The sequence below is a fragment of the Salvia splendens genome, chromosome 2 (genome assembly GCF_004379255.2).
Source record: "Salvia splendens isolate huo1 chromosome 2, SspV2, whole genome shotgun sequence".
Taxonomy (NCBI): domain Eukaryota; kingdom Viridiplantae; phylum Streptophyta; class Magnoliopsida; order Lamiales; family Lamiaceae; genus Salvia; species Salvia splendens.
Genome location: NC_056033.1, coordinates 7,902,303 through 7,927,823, shown reverse-complemented (window position 1 = coordinate 7,927,823; position 25,521 = coordinate 7,902,303). Strand labels below are relative to the sequence as shown.

Here is a 25,521-nt window from a genome sequence, read left to right as displayed (position 1 = left end):
AAACGAACATGCTAACTAAATTTGCAAGAAAGTAAAGAACTAAAGAATTTCATTTCATACACCTGAACACCAAGAAGATGCTGTGATCAAAATTCTATCTTGCCATCCTAGAGAGATAGCTTTGCCATTCTCTCTCAAAAACTCTAAAACCACCATTCTCTCCATCAAACGTAATAGGGCAACAATGGCTTCTGATTTTCAGCTGCAACTTTGCCTGCATCACAGCTCTGCAGCTCTGCTCAACTCCCACAAAGCCCTTTCTCTCCATCCCATGTCTCCATCTTCTCAAACATCGGACAGCTCTGTCGTTGTCTCTATCTTAGTTTATCGCACTCCTAATCTCCTTCCCTAGATGATTCCTCTCAATGCTTAGCCTCTCATCACTCTCTAATGGAAGGCAGTCATCCAATGAATCAAAAATCGCTGCAAATTGATGCAAAGACTCCATGAATCTAGGTAAGAACTTATTGCTGCTGCTTGTGCCTTCTTGCTCGACTAGAATGACAATCGAGGACTTAAGAGAGTAGACAAAGCTTAGAGTTTCTGAGATTTTGGAGAGAGTTTTGAGTGAAGTGAGATGGAATACTAAGTTGATAGCAACTGTCTCATCCTTCCTCTTCTCCATCTTCACATTCTTGGATCCTCTAACAAGGCCATGGAACTCGAAAATGAGGTTTGGGAAGCCTTTTGCGAAGCTCACCAATCCTGATTCAGTTTCTTGGATCACTTCCACATTCCCACCGAAGGCAGTGATCTTTAAAGAAATTTTGTTTGTGGGAGTGGCGTTTTCTGATAGGGACTGCATGAGGGAGGGCCATTGGAAGCCGTAGGAGACGTCGAAATCGAGCACGTGGAGAGCCCGACTGCCCTCTCTCTTGAAGGCTTCGATGATGGCTTGATTGGCTGTGAAGTGAGCAAATTGGTAGAATGGTGAGACCTTGTAAAGAGATATGAACGCCGAGAACTCCATCTCAGGTGAGGGCCCCTTCATGATGGCGTCGTAGAAGGGCGATTTTCGGGTGAGGAGATGGGCGAGGAGGGTGTCGGCGAAGTAGGTGAGCATTGACGTTTAGGTGAGCTGGTGGTTGTTTAGTGTAAAATAAATTAAAAATACAAAACATACACACAATATTTGATAAGATAATTAGAATACATAAGTATGCTAATTCATGAATCAAATTATTTTTGATTGTTTAAACTTTAAATGGAAACATAATAAAAACAAAAAATAGCATACATAAAATAAAGTAAAAGTGAAGCACAAAATGCAACACACTATTAGGGAAGCGATTGTTCATCAACTAATAAATTTGAGACACACGATTTTGTCGTTGAACATGGAAGCGATATACCTAAGACTAAACATTGCCACTACTTGATTGTTCTCGAGTCTCAAAGAAAAGTCTTACAGTCGAGTATATTAGGGAAGGCTCAGCCATTGCACCGTTTCCATAGTCTCCACAGGCCAGCCTCTTCTTCACCGGGGGAATTAGAGAGATCCCAAGATCATCGATCCCTATGAGATGACGTTCGGTGAAAGGGTTGTTCCACATGAGGCTGTTCATGGCTGGCGCTACGAACATTGGCTTACTGTAGTCCCACGCCCGAACAACGCAGGTCAACAAGTTATCACATAAACCTCCAGCAATCTATTTAAGAGAAAGAAACACAAGATGAACAATTTATAAGAAGACCTTTGAGCCGAAATGCAAAATTTGTCCGACCTTCAAAAGAGCTCTAAAAAACGTAGACCTTTTAAAAAAGTTGCAAATACGACCCAAATCTATGGTCAGTTAGAGCTTAAAGTCAGTTTACTTTTATCAACAGGTCTATGCAATGAAATGTATATCATTTGTCCAAATGATCCTTGAACATGGAAGTAGCCTGTGATTTATCAGTGAAAAATGCACCAGATATATAGCATGTAACAAGATTTCTTAAGACGTCTAAAATTAGTAATGGATGGATTGTAAGGTTAACAAACAATTACGAACAGCCGTCAACGCAGCTTATTTTTACCTTGGCAAGTGTATTAGCAGACAAAGGTGCGATGACCATTATATCTGCCCATTTACGCAACTCAATGTGGAGCACATTATCACCAATCTTTTTCCAACTCGACCATTCATCCTCATCAGCGTAAAGTACTACATCCTTTGGAAGAGCTACCCTGTCTACGAAATGAAGCGATGCCTGGGTAGCAACAGCTTTCACTTCTGCCCACTCGGAGAAGCAATGGCAAAGATTAGCAAATTTTATTGCAGCAACACTGCCACTGGCAGCAAGCAGGATGCGCGGTCTCCTCGCAGCACTATTTACTTGATACAAATCCATGTCTGTATTCTGAGGTTCTACATGTTCCATAGCCTGTTCGGTAAAAACAGTGTAAACAAGACATGGCAGTAACAACAGTGTGATCAAGACAAGGTAAACATACCATATATGAAGAAAAACAATAAGATGGTAAACATTGTTCAGTACATTCTACCTTAGCAAAGTCACGGACACTATTTATTCTCTGATAAAATGACTAACTCAATACATTGAATAAACAGAGCATAAAAAAATGTCATAAATTTAGTGCTGGTTTTATTATCTGCACTAGTCAGGGTCATTTTAACAAGGAGGCAATGCTTGACCAGTTCATAACTTCTTATTCTATAATGCTACAAACATTCAAATACCTACAAACGACAAGTGATTTACCAATTTGCCTAGGTTAAATTCCACAGTGTGGCAAAGGGGCAATGGATCACAATGTCAAACTTCCAAAATTACAATTCAAGCAATAGATAAACAGCTTCAAGAAAAACTAGGTCAAACATGCGATTACAGAAATCAACAAAAACTGATAATTGTAACTGATATTCAGTCGATCCGAGCTACCCAAATCGCAGAAGAAGCAAATTAACTGTCAATTCACCAAACATTTATAGAAATGCATACGGCGCAAGCTACAAGCATCAGAAAATTAGTCAATTTCAAACGACAAACTACCAAACAGTTCCAAAAAAAAATCATCTGAAGAAAACGCAAGCATCCAAAAAAGAAAAAAAAAACTTGTAAGGGAAATCAAGAATAAATTAAGTAGCCAAATAAAACGGTTGAAAAAATTAACTAAAAACGAGATTACCTGCGGAAACTCACAGATGAGGGTCTTAAACTGAAGTAATGAAGCGCACTAGTGGCAAACTGAAGTAGTAGTTCAAAATAGAGAAATTTCGGAATAAGGGGTTCAATTCGCTGACCTTTCGTAATTAGGGATTCAATTCGCTGACCTTTCGTAATTTGGGATCGAGGCATGCTTATTCTTCACAATAAGGGATTTGTGATATTTTATCTTATTTATATTCTTTTTTAATATTATTTCCCTCTAACCATTTATCAATTGCCTAAATTACCCTTCAATTTTTAGCACCAAGTACAACAGCCTCTCCAGTCTTCCGATGCCGAGCGTGTATCTTGTAGACGTAGTGCCAGACTTCCAGTTATACTTGCTGCAGTGCAACCTGTGTATCTCCATGAGGGTGCAACATTGTTTACTTGAAGTCAAGACTTGGGATATCTTTGGAAACTGAGTTAGGTATGAACCAGGCTTTTGCTTTCAGGCCTATTTCCTAGAATATAGGGATTGGTTCAGCATATGTTTCAGGAGCCCAAAATCTTATTGGCATAGTAGAGTGTAGTCATTTAAGGGATTAGAATAATAATTGTTGAAGTTTAGATCAGCAATATGGCTCAGGCAGCTATTGCCTGTGAACTTGTATTTTTGAGGTGGTTTTCTATTTGATTCCAGTTTGTTCCTTAATTCCATTAGTGTCACCTCAACTACATCTATAGCAAGCACTAGTATATCTTTTGCATCAAGATATTCAAATCCTATGGCAGTATTAATAGAGTGAATAAAACTAACTTCTTCGGCAGCTCGGAATAGTTGGTGGAATCCCCAATTGCGCGTCGAACTTCCTTGATGCGCAACCGCATCTCCTTAATAAACTGAGCATTATTTCTAGTTGCTGGGAGGGAAAGATAAATCCTTCCCTGCATAAGTTGATCCTTAAGCAGGCGGAGACGTGCATCTGGAAGAACTGTTCGTTCATTCTGTTTCTCAGTCTTAGTGTTCACTTTTTCTCTAGGACCATTTTGATGTTTCATTTCCTAAAAGATGCAGCAGAATAAAGAGAGATAAGTTAGATCAATTTTAAAAAGTTGTGTGACCCATGTCTAAGACTAAGAAACTATCACAGGATTCACAATCTACATGAAAACAGAAGATACTTGCATCCATCCAAACAATAAATGCTCAGGGGTAAAACTACTCTATGATAAAACCAACTGCATTATTATGTATGAGATTTACAGAATATCTAGGGTCCAGTTCATAGACAATGTTCGCATTAGGATGAATACTGAGACTCCTCCAAATGCACCGTGAAGCCAATTGTCACCAGCATAATAACAAGAGCTTTACACAAAATAAATGTTGAAATACTAAAACTATAACACCATGGGAGAAAGATCACAAGTTGAAAAAAAGTTATGTTGAAAGTCTGATTAGAGAAAAGTAACTAAAGGTACAACAATCTCACCTCTCGACGTTTCTGTTGTGCAATTTATAAAATTTGAAGGGGTAATTTAGTCAATTGATAAATGATTAGAGGGAAATAATATTAAAAAATAATATAAATATGATAAAATATCACAAATCCCTTACTGTGAAGAATACACATGCCTCGATCCCAAATTACGAAAGGTCAGCGAATTGAATCCCTAATTGCGAAAGGTCGGCGAATTTAACCCCTTATTCCGAAATTTCTCTTCAAAATAAGATTAAGGAGGTAATACAGACTTATAGATACAGGCTTCATGTAAATTTTACTTCATGATTAAAAAGTACCAACTGTAAGTACACACATTATTATTGTTAATTATAGAAGATACGGGCCCGATAAAAATGGAACAACCACCCACTATTGAGTTTGGAAAATATTTGAATTTAGAAATCTTCAAATGGCCCAAAACCTTAATAAATAGCCCATTCATAAGTTCCTGTCATATTTTAACCAAATTCCTATAATTTTATTTTTAGTTATTATTCTGATCCCTTCGTCTCAACAACACTTTTCTTTATTGTTCTCGTCAACGATGAGCAATTTCTAAAACTGCAAAAACTATTATCTCTCTTTCAACAAACACATCAAACAGTATTGCATACAATTAGTGTCGTCAAAAAAAAGCCATCTTCTTAGTGGAGGGAGTATTTTTTTAGTGAAAAGCACTTTGCAAAGTTGTGTGTACACCAAACTATGTTTAGAAACAATTGTCAACGATTTGACAATTTGTATAGTCGCAAAGTTTCATTGGAAACATCAATATACAGACTAAATAAAAAAAAATTATCTTAATGTGTGGCTTCATTTTATGCCAAAATGAACAACTTAATTATATATTCACACTTGCTTGTGCCCACTCCACATCCGAATTGACTATAATTCAACAGTCTATATTCTTTGAATATTGACCACTTTCATCGAAATTTCATGACAAACCATATTCATAAATATAGTGTCCCCAAGGATTCAAGCTTCTGCAAGCACACAGATAAAGAATTTTTTTATCAAAACAAACAATGAATTTAAAGTTAAATACACACACACACACACACCAATACACCATTATCATAAAAACATCCCATCTATGGAGTCTTCCCTTTTCCACATTGCTATTTTAGTATTCATATCAAACTCGTTTTTCACTCTCCAATCTCACCACTGATCAACTATCTCTCATTGCCTTCAAAAACTCCATCACCTCAACCCTCAATTCCACCTTCCTCAACAACTGGTCCACAGAAACACCTACTTGTGAATGGAATTGCGTCTCCTGCAGCCATAAACACCGCCGCGTCACCGCCCTAAACCTCCCCGGCCTCGGCCTCCGCGGAACCATCGCTCCACATCTCTGGAAACCTAACGTTCCTCCGAGTCTTAAACACCCCCTCAAACAATTTCGGGGGCGTCTTACCAGCTGAGCTGTCCAACCTGCGCCGCCTGCAGGAGATAAACCTCGCGGCCAACAACTTCACCGGAGTGATTCCGCCGTGGCTCGGAGCCTTATCCGAGCTCCGGCACATGAATCTCTCCGAAAACATGTTTTCTCAGGCGGAATCCCTGCTTCTTTATTCAATTGCTCGAGGCTTCAGAGTCTGAATCTGAGCTTCAATGCTCTTGATGGAAACATCCCAGTGGAGATTGGTGGCCTTTCTTCACTTGAAAGACTTAGTTTGCTAGGAAAACAGCTGTGGGGATCCATACCATATTCTTTCTTTAATATTTCTTCGTTGATGGTCGTCAATTTAGGAGAAAATAGGCTGTCGGGAAAGCTCCCAGACAATATTTGCAGTGGCACTTCAAGATTGAGAAGATTCACTGTGTATGAGAACCAACTTGGTGGGGAGATTCCAAGAAATATAGGGAAATGCAGAGAGCTTGAGCTACTGCAATTGCAAAGGAATAATTTCAAAGGCGAAATCCCGGGTGAAATTGGGAGTTTGAGTATGCTAAGGGGGCTGTATCTATGGGAAAATCAATTCCAAGGTATCACTTCCAAATTAGTTAATTAAGAGTGCGATATTTTTAACTCAACAATAATGGAAACCTATATTGTAATACCCACCCACCCCCGTTATTACTTTTTTCGTGATGTGTAATGTCAAACTAGAGATTGATCGCCCTCTTGTTTCGTGAAATTAGATGGAACCGTTACCACCTTATTGATGTTAATGTCGTTAGTTCGCAAAACAAAAGCTAATACGATAATCGAACTAAAACGATCAGATAGATGTATACTGTTGGGAAATAAACACAGGCAATCACGAATATGAAAGAGAATGAACACAAGAAGTTGTTTACCCAGTTCGATACAATGTGTATCTACGTCTGGGGGCGATGCCAAGCCAGGGATTTCACTATATAATTTCAGGATAATTTAACAATGAGGGAGCACCTCTATTTATAAGCAACTAGAGAGCCCTAATTCTAGTCAAACTAGGAAACATATTCCATAAGGAAATATCTTTTAAGGAATAAATCTATCACAAGGAAATATACTTCAAGGAAACAAATCCTAAACATGGTAGGAGATATTTTAGGCTCCATAATTAACAATCTCCCACTTGGAGACTAACAACTCCTAAACAACCATTTCCTCGTGATCTAATCCCTTCATCCGCTTAGCATCGCCTAACCTTCTCTTCAAGTTCCAAGGCCAATTGAAGCTATGCATAGCTTCAATTTCTCTAAGGTCACCACCTTAGTAAACATGTCTGCAGGATTCTCACTTCCAAGTATCTTCACAAGTTGCAGGATTTTCATCTCCACTAGGTGTCGGATGTAATGATATTTCAACTCCACATGCTTTGTCCTAGAATGAAATGCTGGATTCTTCGCCAAGAAAATAGCACTCTGACTATCACTGTAGAGTATGCTACTCTTGTTCTCCTTCTCAAGTTCATCTAAGAAACTCTGCAACCACACCATCTCCTTGCTTGCCTCTGTCGCAGCTACATATTCAGCCTCCGTAGTAGACAAAGCAACAGTCTTCTGCAACTTAGAAGTCCATGAAATAGCAGTACCACCATAAGTAAATACATACCCGGTTGTGCTTCTTCTCCCATCAAGATCATTGGACGCCAAGTCTGCATCCACATAACCTGCCAGCTCGACATTCTTGCCATTGAAACATAAGACGCTTTCTGTAGTACCTCTCAAGTATCGATGGATCCATTTAACTGCTTCCCAATGTTGCTTGCCCGGATCACCCATGAACCGGCTCACTACTCCCACTGCTTGTGCAATATTAGGCCTCGTACACACCATTGCATACATAATACTGCCAATTGCTGAAGCATAAGGAATTTTCTTCATTTCAGCACGTTCTTCTTTTGTACTCGGCGACTCCTTCTTCGACAGCTTAAAGTGACTGCCCAAAGGCACACTTACTGGCTTCGAATTATCCATGTTGAATCTTTCCAAAACCTTACCAATGTAAGCAGCTTGCGAAAGATACAATTTTCCTGCCGCCTTGTCACGCTCGATTCTCATGCCCAAAATTTGATTAGCCTCTCCAAGATCTTTCATGGAGAATCGTTCAGACAATTGCCTTTTCAACTTATCCATCTCCTTTTGATCACCTCCTGCGATCAACATATCATCAACATATAATAACAGAATAAGATAGCTCTTGTCAAACCTCTTGTAGTAACAACAATGGTCAGCGTAGCATCTTTTATAGCCAATCTCCATCATGAATCCATCAAACTTCTTGTACCACTGCTTTGGACCTTGCTTTAAACCATACAAGCTCTTCTTCAACTTGCATACAAGGTTTTCCATTCCTTTTACTATGAATCCTTCAGGCTGTGTCATGTACAACTCATCCTCCAAATCACCATGAAGGAATGCCGTCTTTACATCCATCTGATGTAACAATAGATTTTCTGCAACTACCATACTCAACACTAAACGAATAGTAGTTAGTTTCACAACAGGAGTGAACACATCTGTATAATCAATACCGTATCGTTGCTCAAATCCCTTGACAACCAGCCTAGCCTTGTAGCGCTTGCTACCATCAGCTTCACCTTTGATTCGATAGACCCACTTGCAATGCAATGCCTTTTTCCCTTTAGAAAGTTCCACAAGCTCCCATGTGCCATTTAGGAGAAGAGAGGCAAACTCGTCATCCATGGCAATTTTCCACCTTCGTTTATCAGGGCCTTCTCCTGCCTCTGCATAACACTCGGGCTCACCACCATCAGTAAGTAACAAATAGAAATTAGAGGGCGAGTACCTATCAGGTGCACGTCGCTCTCTAGTCGATTTAGGCAGCGGAATAGTCGGTGGTGGAGTGCTTGGTTCTTCTTCAAGCACCTCTTCAGCATTCTGACTCTCCTTGCTCCCACTCGAGTTTGAGATGTCTAGCTCGACCTCTTGTGGCTCAGAACTGCTGGGACTTGACGCCTCCAATCTATCCTTGTACAATACATGTTCATTGAAGATGACATCTCTACTGCGAATAACCTTACGGTTCTGCTCATCCCAGAGTCTATAACCGAACTCATCGCCTCCATAACCAATGAACGTACACTTAATAGATTTAGCATCCAACTTACTTCTCTCAACGGAACTAACATGAGCATAAGCAACACAACCAAAGATGCGTAGGAAAGATAGATTTACCTCTTTTCCTGTCCAAACCTCCTCGGGTATCCGAAACTCCAAGGGAACTGATGGACCTCTATTAATTAGGAATGCAGCTGTGTGTGACTGCATCTGCCCAAAAACTCTTTGGCAATCCACTTTTCAACCTCATGCATCTTGCTCGCTCATTCAACGTTCTATTTATGCGCTCTGCGATTCCATTCTGCTGTGGAGTTCCTTTCACAGTTTTCTCCATGCGGATTCCATTCTCGGCGCAGAATTCCTTGAACTTTGCAAGTTCATATTCTCTTCCATTATCGGATCTTAGACACTTCACCTTCATCCCGGTTTCAGTTTCAACAAGGGCTTTCCATTTCCTGAAAGCGTCAAACGCATCGGATTTACTCTTCAGAAAATAAACCCATAGCTTTCGAGTAGAGTCGTCGATGAAAGTCATATAATATTCAGAGCCTCCTAGGGACTTCACAGGTGCTGGTCCCCACAGATCCGTGTGGACCATCTCCAACTTCTGTGTCTTCAATTTTCTGCCTCCTCTTGAGAAACTCACCCTTTTCTATTTCCCAAACACGCAATCCTCGCACAGGCCAACTTCAACAGTTTTCAGGCCAGGCAGTAAACCTCTTGAGCACATTATCTTCATCCCTTTCTCGCTCATGTGGCCAAGACGACAGTGCCACAAATCTGCATTATTTTCCTCACTTGCAATATCAATGCAATCTTTGGAGTTAGTTGTGGTATACAACGTACCCTCCTTCTTACCTCGAGCTACTATCATAGCTCCCTTGGTAATCTTCCAATTGTTGCAGCCAAAAGTCACGGTGTACCCTTCTGCATCAAGCTGCCCAATCGAAATCAAACTTCTCTGCAATCCAGGAATATGTCTGACTCCATTCAGTTTTATCACAGATCCATTGGACGTCACTACCTTCACGTTTCCCTTTCCCACGATATCTAAGGGCTCGTCATCAGCCAGATGTACCTTCCCAAAATTGCCAGAAACGTAGTCTTCCATTATCTCCACATTGCTGCAGGAGTGGAACGACGCTCCAGAATCCAATACCCACGATTCCATCGGACTACTGACACTCAAGACCAACGCCTCGCCATCGTCATCAGACATGGTAGCGTTTGCTGTCTTCTTGTCCTTCTGATCCTTATTCTTATACTTCTTCGGTGCCTCACATTGATTTCTAAAATGCCCAAACTCATCACAATTCCAGCATTTAACTTTATCCAAATCCTTCTTGGATTGACTCCTTCCTCTGGAATTTGATCTTCCACGATTTTGCTTTCCCTTCGATCTGCCTCTCTGTTCTGTATTCAGTGCTGATCCCGAAGTAGAAGATCCTGATTCTCTCCGGCGAACTTCCTCACCAATCATCAGATCTCTTACTCTGTCAACTGTTAGTTTTGTCTCTGCAGCAGTAACTGCTGTCACTGTGCCAGCCCAACTCTCAGGCAGAGACGATAGCAAAATCAGGGCACGAATTTCATCATCGAATTTTATATTAACCGAGTTCAGTTGCGAAGTAATCATGTTGAACTCGTTGAGATGTTGTTGCACCAGCTTTCCCTCTTGCATTCTAAAATTAAACAATCGTCTAATCAGATGTACCTTGTTTGCCGTTGATGGTTTCTGATACATGTCCTCCAAGATCTTTATCATCTCATTTGTCGACTTTGCTGCAGTCGTGTGATAAGCCACATCCTTGGACAACGATAGCCTAATCGCGCTCATCGCTTTTCTGTCCAGCAGCTCCCACTCCTCATGTTCCATCTTTTCGGGTTTGGTTTTTAAAGGCTTCCAGAGATCTTTACCGTACAGGTAATCCTCAATCTGCATCTTCCAAAATCAGAAATCAGATCCATCGAACTTCTCTACAGCAATTTTCTCGTCGATCCCCATCGTGATTTCTGTCTCTTAAACCCTAGGCTCTTGATACCAGTTGTTGGGAAATAAACACAGGCAATCACGAATATGAAAGAGAATGAACACAATGTTTACCCAGTTCGATACAATGTGTATCTACGTCTGGGGGCGATGCCAAGCCAGGGATTTCACTATATAATTTCAGGATAATTTAACAATGAGGGAGCACCTCTATTTATAAGCAACTAGAGAGCCCTAATTCTAGTCAAACTAGGAAACATATTCCATAAGGAAATATCTTTTAAGGAATAAATCTATCACAAGGAAATATACTTCAAGGAAACAAATCCTAAACATGGTAGGAGATATTTTAGGCTCCATAATTAACATATACCTATGAAAGATAAGAAACCTTGGGAAAGATTAAATCATCACAATTTATAATTTATTTTACATAACCATGTCACGATTGATTTTGGAATATAAAGAAAGAGTTTTGGGACGCTATACTATCTACACCTTGGGCCTCTTTTCCCCAAGCCCAAACCACACCACACCGCGGCCTTGTCTCCGATCGTCCCGTCGGGCCGAGGGCAGCAGGCCCATGTAGCGGAAGGCCCGCCTTCCAGCCCAACCTTTTTCTTTTCATCTCTACAATGCAAGATGCAAACAAAACCATTAAATACCTAAAAACAAAAGGAATTAAAGGAAACAACCTTTTGGAGAAATAAAACAAAAACACTTTACTAAAGAGGGAGTTAGAAAATGGCAAGATCAAATCTGCCACCTCTTCTCACAACAACTTCGGCAGGAGCGGACGCAGAAATATATAATGATAGGGGCTGAGATTTAATAAATTTTGTTTTAAAGTATATTTTTGAGTAATTTAAATAATTTGTATAATGATAGGGGCTGACATAATAATTTACACTAAATTTGAAGAATTTTTAAAAATAATTAGTAGAAAAAAACTGTAAAAAAATATTTGATGAATCCGCGAATTTCTGATGTTGATGAATGCAGGAAAATACAGATCACGACACAGAGATTTACGTGGTTCGATTTACTGAGGTAAATCTACGTCCACGGGAAGAAAAGAGGGCAGAGTTGTATTGCTTGATCTGTTTTTTACAGCTTACAATACAGACTTGCTATATGATCTTTTTATCTCTAGAGAGCTTAATTCTGGTCTATCAGATCTAAGTTCTATTTATATATTGAACTGAGATCGTGGCTTGCATCACCACCCTAAGTCGTGGAGGTCATGGAGGTCATGAGATCCTGCATGGCCACTAACTAGGCAGTGGCTTACATCATCAGTAATTATGTCGTGGATGTCGTGGAGGTCATGAGAGCCTGCATGGGTCCACCACTAGATAGATCGTGTAGTGGAGGTCGTGGCTCCCAGTTCGGTATTGCCGAGCAGCTTTTGCCGATGCTGAGACCGAACTGCTGAACTATTGCCGAGCAGCTTTGTAGAGCTTGATTGGTCGGCTTTTACCGAGCTATAGGCTGGGGCCGAACTCTTTGGTAACGCCGAACTGATACTCTTTCTTGGGCTTTAGGCTGATGGGCTTTACTGCTGTTGGGCTTGTTTAGTACGTACTCCATCACTACCCCCCCCCGAAAAGCGAAGTGAATTACTTCGGCATTCTGGATAAAGGTACGGGGTAAGTTGATGTTTGTCCTCGGTCTTATGAAGTGAACTCTTCTTTGACCGGACTCGTCTTTGGTCTGATGAAATAAACATCTTTGACCGGACTCGTCTTTGGTCTGATGAAATAAACATCTTTGACCGGACTCGTCTTTGGTCTGATGAAATAAACATCTTTGACCGGACTCGTCTTTGGTCTGATGAAATAAACATCTTTGACCGGACTCGTCTTTGGTCTGATGAAATAAACATCTTTGACCGGACTCGTCTTTGGTCTGATGAAATAAACATCTTTGACCGGACTCGTCTTGTCTGATGAAATAAACATCTTTGACCGGACTCGTCTTGTGTCCTAATTTGGCGAGTTTTATCGCTCGGATCGGACTTTCCGTTGTCCTAATTTGGGGATCGGACTTTCCCTTGTCCTAATTCGGCGAGTTTTTATCGCGTGGATCGGACTTTCCCTTGTCCTAATTCAGGCAAGTTTTATCGCGAGAATCGGACTTTCGTTGCAGTTCGTTTCAGACGAAGTGCTTGATTCTTAAGCTGAATTGCGGTCTTGTATCCTCTTTAGAAGCTTGGACTTCACAATCGTTGGCTTATTGCAGTTCGTTTCAGACGAACTGCTTGTTTAAGCTGAATTGTGGTCTTGTATCCTCTTTAGAAGCTTTGACTCACAATCGTTAGCTTATATATGTTCTAAAAAGGGGATCAGCCTTCGAAGAACAAGATACCTCAGCAACATTTGTAAGAGACGACACGCACATAGACAGACAAAACGCACATAGACAAAACGCACATAGACAAAAAGACCAAGCAAACCAAAGAAAGCACATTGACCGAACAGGACTCAAGACTGACTGACCGGACTGTCTCTTACAAATGGAACTTCTTGAGGTTGGAAATGTGCCATGTTCGGGGTACCTGTTCTCCTGACATGTAAGCCAATTTGTAAGACCCTTTGCCGAGGACTTCTGACACCCGATACGGACCTTCCCATGTGGGTTCGAGCTTGCCCAGCTTTTCTGCTCGGCTTACTTCGTTGTTTCTCAAGACGAGATCTCCCACTTGAAATTGCAGCTTCTTCACCCTTTGGTTATAATACCGGGCTACTTGCTCCTTGTACTTGGCTGCTTTTATGCATGCCAATTCTCTTCTTTCTTCGGTAAGATCTAGCTCGGCTCTCAGTCCGTCGTCATTCATTTCTGCTGAGAAATTTAGAGTTCGGGGACTGGGTATGCCGATCTCCACCGGAATCACGGCTTCAGTGCCGTACACCAGACTGTACGGAGTTTCACCGTTGGAGGTTGTGGGTGTAGTTCGGTAGGACCATAGGACTTGAGGGAGATTTTCTACCCATTGTCCTTTGGCTTGTTCTAACCGAGCTTTTAACCCTTTCACCAGGATACGATTTGTTACCTCCGTTTGTCCGTTTGCTTGTGGATGAGAGACCGAAGTGAACCGCTGTTGAATATTCAGCTCTTGGCACCAATTCTTGAACGTCTTGTCGGTGAACTGAGTCCCGTTATCCGAGATGAGGATGTGGGGTATGCCAAATCGGCACACTATGTTCTTCCAGACGAAATCCAATGCCTTCGAGCTCGTTATCGTAGCTAATGGTTCAGCTTCCACCCACTTCGTAAAGTAGTCCACGGCAACGAAGTTCGTACCGAAGTGCTCGGCATGTGATTTTCCGAGCTTCTCTCTTATCCTCGGGCAGTTGTCCTTGATCTAGATACTGTAAGATCGGCGTCATCCAGTTCGGCGAGCTGGTTACTGAATGTACCTCAGCTTCATCAATGCTTCGATGCATCAATTCCTCCATCTTTGAGCTTGGACATGCAGCTAACTTACTTAAAGTATCTGCTCGGCTGTTTTCTGCTCTGGGAATGCGGATTATCCGAAAATAAGAGAAACTTCGGCTAATGCTTTGCGCTTTGTCTAAATATTTTCTCATCCTCTCATCACGGGCTTCACTTGTACCCAACATGTGATTCACTATGACTTGTGAATCACAATGGATTTTGAGAGACTTGATACATAGACTTTGCGCTAGCTGGAGTCCGGCCAGGAGGGCTTCGTACTCGGCTTCATTATTAGTAGTGGGGAATAGGAACCGAAGTGAGTAGGTTACCTCGTGTCCGTCGGGAGCGACAAGTAAAATACCAGCTCCACTTCCCATCTTGTTTGAAGCTCCATCTACGAATCCGCTCCAGCAGTCCGGCGGCTCTACCTCGGATTCCAAGGGCTGTGCTAGTTCGGCATTGGCAGAATTTTTCTGTTCGGCAATGACAGGGATTGCTTGATCGAACTTGGCCTCTGCAAGAAAATCTGCCAAGGCTTGTCCCTTGATGGCTTTCCGAGGTAGGTACTCGATTGAGTGTTCTCCCAGCTCTATGGCCCATTTGGCGATTCTGCCTGATGCTTCTGGCTTGGTCAAAATTTGCCGAAGAGGCAGATCGGTTAAGACGCATACCTTGTGAGCATAGAAGTATGGCCGCAGTCTCCTTGCTGCATTTACTAACGCCAGAGCAATTTTTTCCAGAGGTTGATACCTTGTTTCTGGACCTCTTAATGCTCGGCTTGTAAAGTAGATGGGAAACTGCTTTAGGCCTTCTTCTCGTACAAGCACCGCGCTAATGGTTTGATCGGATGCCGCTAAGTATAAGAAAATCACTTCGGCATCTGTTGGAGCAGAGAGAATTGGAAGCTCGGCTAAATAACTTTTGAGCTCGTCAAAAGCCTTTTTCTGCTCGGCTCCCCACTCAAACTTTGGTGCCTTTTTTAACACTTTGAAGAACGGCAGTTGCTTTTCGGCTGCTTGGGAAAGGAATCTATTCAATGCGGCTAGACATCCAGTTAGTCTTTGCACATCGTGTATGGACTTCGGCATCGCCATGTTCTGAATAACCTGAACTTTTGAGGGATTTGCCTTGAGTCCGTCCTTTGAAACCCAACAACCCAGAAATTTTCCCGAATCTACCAAAAAGGTACATTTTTGGGGGTTGAGTTTGAGGTTGGCTTTTCGGAGCACGTCGAGAGTGGATTTGAGGTTGTCTTCGTACTCCGAAGTGCTTTTGCTTTTGACAACTATGTCGTCGACATACACTTCAACCTGTTTTCCGATTAGGTGCCGAAAAAGCTTGTCTACCATCCTTTGATAAGTGGCTCCGGCATTCTTTAAACCGAATGGCATCTTTTTATAAGCGAAAATGCCGAAATCGGTAATGAAAGCTGTTTTCGGAGCGTCACTCTCATCCATCAACACTTGGTGATATCCTTTGTATAAATCAAGAAAACAGAAAATTTCGAAGCCGATCAAAGCTTCTACTTTTTTATCTATATTCGGAAGGGGATAGCAATCTTTAGGACAGTGCTTGTTTAGATCGGTAAAATCTATGCACATCCGCCATCCTCCTCCTTTTTTCTTGATCATCACAGGATTGGCCACCCAAGAAGGATATTTCACCTCGAATAGTACATCCGCTTTTAGTAATTGGCGGACTTCGTCATGGATGACTTGGCTTCTTTCTGCCGCAAAGAGTCTTTGCTTCTGTTTTACCGGCCGGATTGAAGGATCAATATTTAACCGATGAGTGATTACCTCGGGGGGCACTCCGGTCATGTCCAACGAAGACCATGCAAAGACATCTTTGTACTCCTTGAGGAGCTGAATGGTCTTTTCCCGGAGTAGAGGCGTTCCTGTGAAGCCGATCTTGACCGTTCTGGATGGATCATCTTCGTATAACTGAACGGTCATTGAGTTCGGCTCTGAAGTGACTTCGGTCATCTCGCTTGCCTCTGACTCCGGTTGCTGTGATTGCTATGCTTGATGGTGCCGAACTGATTGCTCGGCACTTTTAAGCGCAATCTGCAGACATTCTTTTGCTCTCTTTTGATCACCTCGGATGACCGCTATCCCACCTTTAGTGGGGATCTTGATGGTGAGGTGATAAGTAGAGCAAACGGCCCGAACTGTGTTGAGCCAGTCTCTCCCCAGGATGATGTTGTACGGGGACCGAGCTTTCACCACAAAGAACTCGATCATCGTATTGGAGCTTGTAGGTGCTTTTCCCACCGTGATCGGAAGGCTGATAATACCTTCAGGGCGGGTGTCCTCCTGAGCGAAACTTTTCAGAGGAAGTGGAGCCGGACTGAGCCGAGCTGGATCCACTTCCATTTTATCGAAACATTCTTTAAAAAGAACGCTGACTGACGCTCCTGTATCCACAAATACTCTGTGGATCAGTTTGTTTGCCACTCCGGCTTGAATGACAATAGCGTCTTGGTGAGGAGAGATGGCTGGGACGGGATCGGCATCTGAAAATGTAATCACTTCGTCTTTCTTCAGCCTTTTATGTGTCGGCTCCTCTTGATTGGAACCTCTGCGTTCTGCTTTTAGGGACGACTTAGTCTTCCCGGCAGGGAGAGCATCAATAGTCTGGATTACTCCATCATATTGCGGCTCGTCGTCGTCTTCGGGATCTTCATGCCTTTTCGGATCCTGAGGATTGCAGTTCGCACCTCTCTGCTTTTTGTTCTTTTTCGGCTGCTTGCTTTGGTATTTTTTTAACGTTCCTGTTTTCACAAGAACATCAATACTTGCAGCCAAATTTCGGCACTCCTCGGTATCGTGACCGTGGGCTTGATGGAAGGAGCAATATTGATCCTGAGGTCGCCGCGCGGCTGATTTCGTCATCCGCTTTGGTTTTTCGAACATATCGGAATGTAGTTCGAAAATTTCCGTTCTTGACTTGTTTAATGGTACGAACTGAGCGGGCGGCTTCTCAGGATTGAGACGTGGCCCCAATCTGCCTTGTACCGGTGCCCTTTGAATTCTTTCAAAAGGAGTTCGGCGAGGAAGCACCTGGCCGCTTTGATCGGGCTTCTTTTTCTCTTCTCGGGATGAGCTGTCTAAAGACCGTTTTCGACGGTCTGCCTCATCCGCACGGGAAAACTGGTCCGCAATGTCCCACATTTCTTGAGCTGTTTGCGGACCGCACTCCACGAGCTTTCTGTAGAGAGCTCCGGGCAGGATTCCATTTTGGAATGCCGAAATGACAAGTAGATCATTGAGATTATCTACTTGTAGGCATTCCTTATGGAATCTCGTCAGGAAGTCGCTGATCTTTTCGTCGCGACCTTGACGTATAGAAAGCAGCTGAGCCGAAGTAATTCGGGCTTCCGCTTTCTGAAAGAACCTCCTATGGAAAGCATCCATTAGATCTCGGTAGGATCTAATGCTGCCTTGAGGAAGGCTGTCGAACCACCTTCTGGCGTTCCCGATGAGCAGCTCGGGGAACAGCTTGCACATATGGACCTCATTGAGACCCTGGTTCACCATATTATATTGATAGCATCCCAAGAAATCATGAGGATCCACTAGCCCGTCATAAGTCATTGACGGTGTCCGGTAGTTCCGCGGCAAAGGAGTTCGGGTGATATCGTCCGAGAACGGAGTCTTTAATGCTCCGTACATGGCGAACCCGACATCTCTTCGGTACGGAGGAGATGGAGTTCTCCTGTGGTTCCGGTACCGAGGAGGAACAGGAACATGTCGGGGTTGAGGATTCTTTCTCCTGGAAGACACGTCACTACTGCGGTAGTGACTTTCATGTCTGGATGAGGAGGGAGAATCCGCCGTTGTCTTCTCCGGCTGTTGGCTCTTCTGCAGGAAGGTTAAGAACTCCTCCTGCTTCTCGGCCAAGAACAGCTTGACAGCTTCATTTAAATCGGGCTGCTGGGAAGACTCGGTGCGATCTCTCCTGGAGTGGCTTGTTCCTTCTTCGTGAGAACTGGAGACAGATTTCTCACGAGGCTGCTTTCCAGGCCTATGGGCTGCTGGATTAGCTTCCTCATGGTTATCACGGACGGAGGCACGGGTGTTATGTGATCTGGTATGCATTTTTTTTTTTTTTTAGTGGTGGAAAAAGGATCAAAAATTCGCTTTATCACAGATTTGGTTCTCTGGTTTCCCACAGACGGCGCCAGTGATGAATCCGCGAATTTCTGATGTTGATGAATGCAGGAAAATACAGATCACGACACAGAGATTTACGTGGTTCGATTTACTGAGGTAAATCTACGTCCACGGGAAGAAAAGAGGGCAGAGTTGTATTGCTTGATCTGTTTTTTACAGCTTACAATACAGACTTGCTATATGATCTTTTTATCTCTAGAGAGCTTAATTCTGGTCTATCAGATCTAAGTTCTATTTATATATTGAACTGAGATCGTGGCTTGCATCACCACCCTAAGTCGTGGAGGTCATGGAGGTCATGAGATCCTGCATGGCCACTAACTAGGCAGTGGCTTACATCATCAGTAATTATGTCGTGGATGTCGTGGAGGTCATGAGAGCCTGCATGGGTCCACCACTAGATAGATCGTGTAGTGGAGGTCGTGGCTCCCAGTTCGGTATTGCCGAGCAGCTTTTGCCGATGCTGAGACCGAACTGCTGAACTATTGCCGAGCAGCTTTGTAGAGCTTGATTGGTCGGCTTTTACCGAGCTATAGGCTGGGGCCGAACTCTTTGGTAACGCCGAACTGATACTCTTTCTTGGGCTTTAGGCTGATGGGCTTTACTGCTGTTGGGCTTGTTTAGTACGTACTCCATCAATATTCATTGAGGGCTTAAGCCCCACCCCAATACACATGGGTCCGCCCATGAACTCCGGTACAACCTGATACCATCTGCCACCACAAAACAATTACCATAAATCAAGAAGTACACCAAATTTCTTTAATTAAAAGTAAGGAGGTACAAGTGCAAAAGGAGATATGCTATGACCTAAAGACAAAAGAAAATCAGCCCATTTTAATGACACCAAGTACACCAAATTGCCTATAAAGATCCCCCTTATGCATCAGACCTTTCCTCCTCCCACACACCTTAAGATTTTCCCAGCAACATAACAAGTTTGAGAGTGAGGGAGCTGAGGTTTTAGGAGCTGATTTCCAAAGTAATCGCAGCTTTCAACAGGTAAAACACTAGCACACCATCTGCTTTTGTTTCAAGACATCATGCTAGGCTCTAGAACTTAAAATCATGGCTATAGAAACCTCAAAACAGTAGCAAGTATAGAACATCATGTTTAAGGCTCAAGACTTAGAGCTTTAGAGCATCCACTACGATGTCCCTCCACCGTCCCTTAAACTACTATTTGAGGGCCCCACTGTACTTTATTCCTCCATCCTTTAACTAAGGGACGGAACCTGCAACGCTCCGTCCCTTAACCGTCCCTTATTCTGTCCCTTAAATTACTATTCATTCAATTTCATTTTTTATTTTTTTTCCAACACAATTCAATTAAAACAAACACACTTCATTAAATTAAAATAACATTACAGCATAAAATAAAAATACAACTTAAAATTTAAAAAAAAACATAATTAAAATCTTAAAAAAATAAAAATGACATAATTTAAAATATAATTTTATATGGACATCCTTGAATGTTTTATGTTTCACTTTCGATGTGGGACAAAATCATTCTTGGATGTCTCTATAAAAGAGAAACAACCAAGAATGATTTTGTCACACATCAAAAGTGAAACATAAAACATTCAAGGATGTCTCTATAAAAGAAGAACAACCAAGAATGATTTTATCCCACATCGAAAGTGAAACATAAAACATTCAAGGTTGTCTTTATAAAAGAGAAGCAACCATGAATGACTTTGTCCCACATCGAAAGTGGAACATAAAACATTCAAGGTTGTCTCTATAAAAGAGAAGCAACCAAGAATGACTTTGTCCCACATCGAAAGTGAAACATAAAACATTCAAGGTTGTCTCTATAAAAGATAAGCAACCAAGAATGACTTTGTCCCACATCGAAAGTGAAACGTAAAACATTCAAGGTTGTCTCTATAAAAGAGAAGAAACCAAGAATGACATTGTCCCACATCAAAAGTGGAACATAAAACATTCAAGGTTGTCTCTATAAAAGAGAAGCAACCATGAATGACTTTGTCTCACATCGAAAGTGAAACATAAAACATTCAAGATTGTCTCTATAAAATAGAAGCAACCAAGAATGACTTTGTCCCACATCGAAAGTTAAATGTAAAACATTCAAGGTTGTCTCTATAAAAGAGAAGAAACCAAGAATGACATTGTCCCACATCGAAAGTGGAACATAAAACATTCAAGGTTGTCTCTATAAAAGAGAAGCAACCATGATTGACTTTGTCCCACATCGAAAGTGGAACATAAAACATTTAAGGTTGTCTCTATAAAAGAGAAGCAACCAAGAATGACTTTGTCCCACATCGAAAGTGGAACATAAAACATTCAAGGTTGTCTCTATAAAAGAGAAGCAACCAAGAATAGTTTAATAAATTCGCAAGCCCATCAAATATATGTGGGCTATTACGAATTTATTGTTTTATTTATTTATTTGTAAAAGTTGTTTTTAAATATAAAAACAATTTTTATAAATAAAAAGTATTTTTTTTAAAATTCAATTTTTTTAAAAAAAATTGATTTATTGCGTCAGCGTGACGACGCCCACTCGCGGGCCGGCGAGTGGGCGTCACGCACGACGCCGGGTCGCGCCACGTCGTCTAGGCGCGTGGCGAGATGGCCCGTCGCTTGTCTCTGCGACACGGGACGCGGGACGGGACGGCGAGCTGCAACGCGTCGCGCGACGGACCCGTCTCTCCGGGACGGATCGCGGGACGCCGGCGCGACGTATAGTGGATGCTCTTAGGAACCTCACCTCACAAAATAAGAGACAAATGGATCATAAGCTACCTTAGCTAATTCAATATCAAGAGGTGCACCAAAGGTTCACCACAACAAAACAAAATAGCTAGCCTCAGTAACTTAAGCAAATCACAAATGCTTTGAAGATGACAATTGCAAAGAAGTGTCGAGAATTAGGACTCAAAGATAGGCCTGTTGAATATTTGGTGGACTATCATTTGGGCTGGTTTTAGTCTCTGGCCCATGCATTGCTGATTTGGGCCTGGCCCAAGACTCATGACTTCCACTCCAGATACAGCCACGTGTTCTCCCACTCGGATCATGGCTCTCAGCCGTCGGATTGTAGGGTGTGCTTGTTATGTGTGTGAGTCTCCTGATTCTCTATCTCATTCAATACTCTACACTCTCTCTCTTCGGATATCTCTCTCTCTCTCAGAGTTCTTCGACTCTTCTTCTTCTTCCCTTCTTCTCCGACGATTCTCTGGTGATTCTGTGTGATCTTGCACGGTTGAAAGTGCTTCAGATCTTGCTACAGTAATAGAGGAAGCAACTATTTCGGTTGCTGGAGTTGGGTGGGAACTAGGGTTTCTGTTTGGAGTGTTTCTGTGCGAGGTTGTTCTCGAACGGTGTAGATCTGAGGTGTAGGAGTCTGTTAGGCTTAGAGTCTGGAGTGTGAGGTCAATCACCGGCAGATTCAGTTGTGCTCCTTTGGATCTGTGTTCTGGAGAATAGGCTTGTATCATCGGCGGGTGGCTGGGCCGTTGATTGTTGTTTTCTTTGTGATTTCGTTCGGTATTCTGCCTTTATTGTACCAGATCCGTTTGGATCTATTACCTTGTGATACTAACAAGGTTTTGTTGAGTGTGCAGGGTTATTGATGCTTGTCTTGAATTGATTAAGCACAAGGACTTAGTCTGTAATAGCTATTGTGTATCTTGACTGTAATAGCTAGATCTTTTGTACATATCAGTCGCTTGGTTGATGGTTTGACTGAGCCATCTTGTAACAAGACCAAAGAGATCTCGGTAAATAGTGAATCCGGAATTCGTCTGATCCCTACAGTGGTATCAGAGCCACGGGGGGACGATTACGGCACGCCGAGTCGCATTAAAGAGGTGGGCAAGTGGAACCCTCCCTCGAGTAGGGGGTTTGCTCTGGTAAATTGGCTGTGACTCTCTCTGTTTTCTTGTTTTTCCTGTTTAAAGCCACCCTAGGTTTGGGCTTTTGCTGCTGGTAGTAAACCTTGGCAAGGTTTTAGGCTTATCTGTGTTGTTTTCTCTGTGTTTACCTGCTTCCGTGTTTGATTGTTGTTTTTTTCTGTCTCTCTGACCCCTTATTACCTGGCCACTAAGCACATATACTGCCTAAGTGACCCCCTGCGCCCTCCAAGAGTGAGTGCTTGCGATCTGGGATAGCCTTAGCCAGTGCTGCTCGTGACAGTCAGGGATTTGGGCTTGACCTGTGTGTATGGTGTGTTTCTTTTTGTTCTTGAGAAAATTTTCTGTTCAGATAGCTGTTACTGCCCTCTGGGTACTTGACTTCGTGTTCTTTTGTGCTCCTTCTGTGAAAATCTGTGTTAGGCCCTAGCCTGCATGTCTCTTTTCCCTATTGTGTGCAGAGTTGTGTGTTCTTACCTTGCTCACTGTGTTTTGGCTGAATTGGTGTCCAAAATGTCTCAGCCCATTGGTTTGGTTCCATTTAATGGAAAAAATGACTTTATGATTTGGAAACAAAAATTGAAGTGTATTTTGATTCAACAAAAGGTTTTCAAGTCTATTGATGGTACTTTGTCTGATGATGTTTCTCCTGAAAAGCAAGATGAAATGAATGAGTTGGCTAGAGCCACTATTATTCTCAATTTATCTGACTCTGTGATTAGGAAAGTTGATAATGTTGAATCTGCCTCTGAAATGTGGAAACTCCTTGATACTCTGTTTACAGAAACTTCTATGTCCTCAAGAATGTATTTGCTTGAAAAGCTGTTTAAATTCAAACTTGATTTGTCTAAGGATATAGATGATAATGTGGATAGATTTCAGAAACTTGTGCAAGATATTAAGAGATCAGGTGATAAAACAATTGATGAATATACAAGTATTGCCCTAATGAATGCCATACCTGATTCCTATAGTGATGTAAAGGCTGCCATTAAATATGGCAGAGACTCTGCTCCTCTTGATTTAATAATTAGCTCCCTTAAATCTAAGGAACTTGATCTGAGGGAAAGGGGTTCTGACAAATCTACTGCCAATAAAGTGTTTAATGTTAGGGGTAGGTCTAATTCAAGAGGGGGATATGAATCAAATGGTGGTTCTAATAACAGATCCAACTCAAGGAAGAAATTTAGGTCCAGATCCAGTAGTAGGGACCCTAAATCCTTCAGAAAATGTTACAATTGTGGAGAAACTGGACATTATAAAAAGGAATGTACCAAGCCTAAGAAGAATAAGCCTCATCACCATAATAATAACAGCTCTCAGATTGAAAACATTGCCAGTATGGTTAAGTATGAAACAACTGACAATGAATCTGTGTTTATGGTGCATGATTTGTTGAATATCAATGCTTCCCCTATGTGTCCTTATACTTCAAATGACTGGTTATGTGATTCTGGTTGTACTTTCCATGTAAGTCCCTTCAAGGAGGTGTTTTCTGACATGAAGCCTGTTTCTAGCACTTATGTGTCAATGGCTGATGACAAGAAATGTGAAATTCTTGGTATTGGCACAATGTGTTTAAAATTTAGTAATGGCTATGTGCTTAATTTGAAGGGTGTTAGATATGTTCCAGATCTGTGTTATAACTTGATGTCATGTAATGCTCTTGAAGGTTCTGGTCTGAGTGGGAAGTGGGGGGATGGCTGTATGAAAATCTGTAAAGGTTCTATGTGCTTATTTAAAGCTCAAAAAAGGTGTGGTTTGTATGTCTGCAATGTTGTGCCTCTTACTTGTGAAAAAGCATCTGCTAATGTTGTAAAGTCTGACAAAATTTTGCTTTGGCATAATAGGCTAGGTCACATGAGTGAGAAGGGTATGAATATTCTGAAAAAACATGACATTCTATCTGATTCTGATGTCTGTGGTGAATTACCTTTCTGTGATACTTGTGTGCTTGGTAAACAACATAAAGTGACCTTTCCTACACCTGTTCCTACTAATGTGAGTAAGAATGTGCTTGAATATCTGCATATGGATGTTTGGGGACCTGCTCCTGTGTCATCTCACTCTGGTTCTGTCTATTTTCTCTCTGTTATTGATGATTTCTCAAGAAAAGTGTGGTGTTTTCTGATGAAACATAAATCTGATGTGTTTGGAAAATTTACTACTTGGAAAACATTGATTGAAAACCAAACTGGAAAGAAAATTAAAGGAATCAGAACTGACAATGGTCTTGAATTTTGTAATCAACAAATGGATGACTTATGTGCTGGGCATGGTATTAAAAGGCATAAAACTGTCCCATATTCTCCTCAACAAAATGGAGTTGCTGAGAGAATGAATAGGACTTTACTTGAAAAAGTTAGATGCATGCTTTCAAAATCTGGTTTATCAAAGAAGTTTTGGGGTGAAGCTTTATTGACTGCTACTTATCTGATAAATAGATCTCCCTCTGTTCCTTTATTGGGGCAGTGCCCTGAATGTGTTTTTACTGGAAAATCCTTGAATCTTTCTCACCTAAGGGTGTTTGGCTGCTCTGCTTTTGTGCATACTAAAACTGACAAGCTTGAACCTAGGTCTAGGAAGGGTGTTTTCTTGGGTTATCCTGAGGGTGTTAAAGGATATAGGATCTGGCTTAGAGATGAGCCTGGTTTTAAAGTCATAATCAGCAGGGATGTAATCTTTAATGAAAATGAATTCCCATGTCTGAGAATGACTGATAGCTCAGCTCTAGAGAAAGTGGACAGTGACCCTCCTAGTGAGGTGGAGTCCACAGATATACCCACTGTTGTGGAGCATCCAGTGGATGCTTCAAGTGAGGTGGAGCCACCATTTTGGAACTCTATACCAGTTTCTACTCCTAGTGAAACACCCCTTGAGGGAAATTTACCTGATAATGATGTTAATAA

General features: G+C 41.8%; 1 protein-coding gene and 1 pseudogene across 2 annotated transcripts; both read right to left on the bottom strand.

Annotated features, from left to right (window-relative positions):
- Positions 1–54: 54 nt before the first annotated feature.
- LOC121772530 lies at positions 55–1,063 on the bottom strand (annotated as a pseudogene).
- An 87-nt stretch (positions 1,064–1,150) lies between these two features.
- LOC121760508 (probable phosphopantothenoylcysteine decarboxylase) lies at positions 1,151–3,312 on the bottom strand. Of its 2 annotated transcripts, none has more exons than XM_042156167.1 (3): positions 3,134–3,312; positions 2,020–2,367; positions 1,151–1,649 (listed from the first exon to the last, which is right to left on the bottom strand). In XM_042156167.1, the coding sequence occupies exons 2-3, from the start codon at positions 2,362–2,364 to the stop codon at positions 1,359–1,361; spliced, it is 636 nt and encodes a 211-aa protein (XP_042012101.1). In that variant the 5' UTR covers positions 2,365–2,367; positions 3,134–3,312; the 3' UTR covers positions 1,151–1,358. The 2 variants fall into 2 exon arrangements, with proteins under 2 accessions (XP_042012101.1, XP_042012106.1); XM_042156172.1 differs by lacking the exon at positions 3,134–3,312 and adding an exon at positions 2,863–3,122.
- Positions 3,313–25,521: the final 22,209 nt, after the last annotated feature.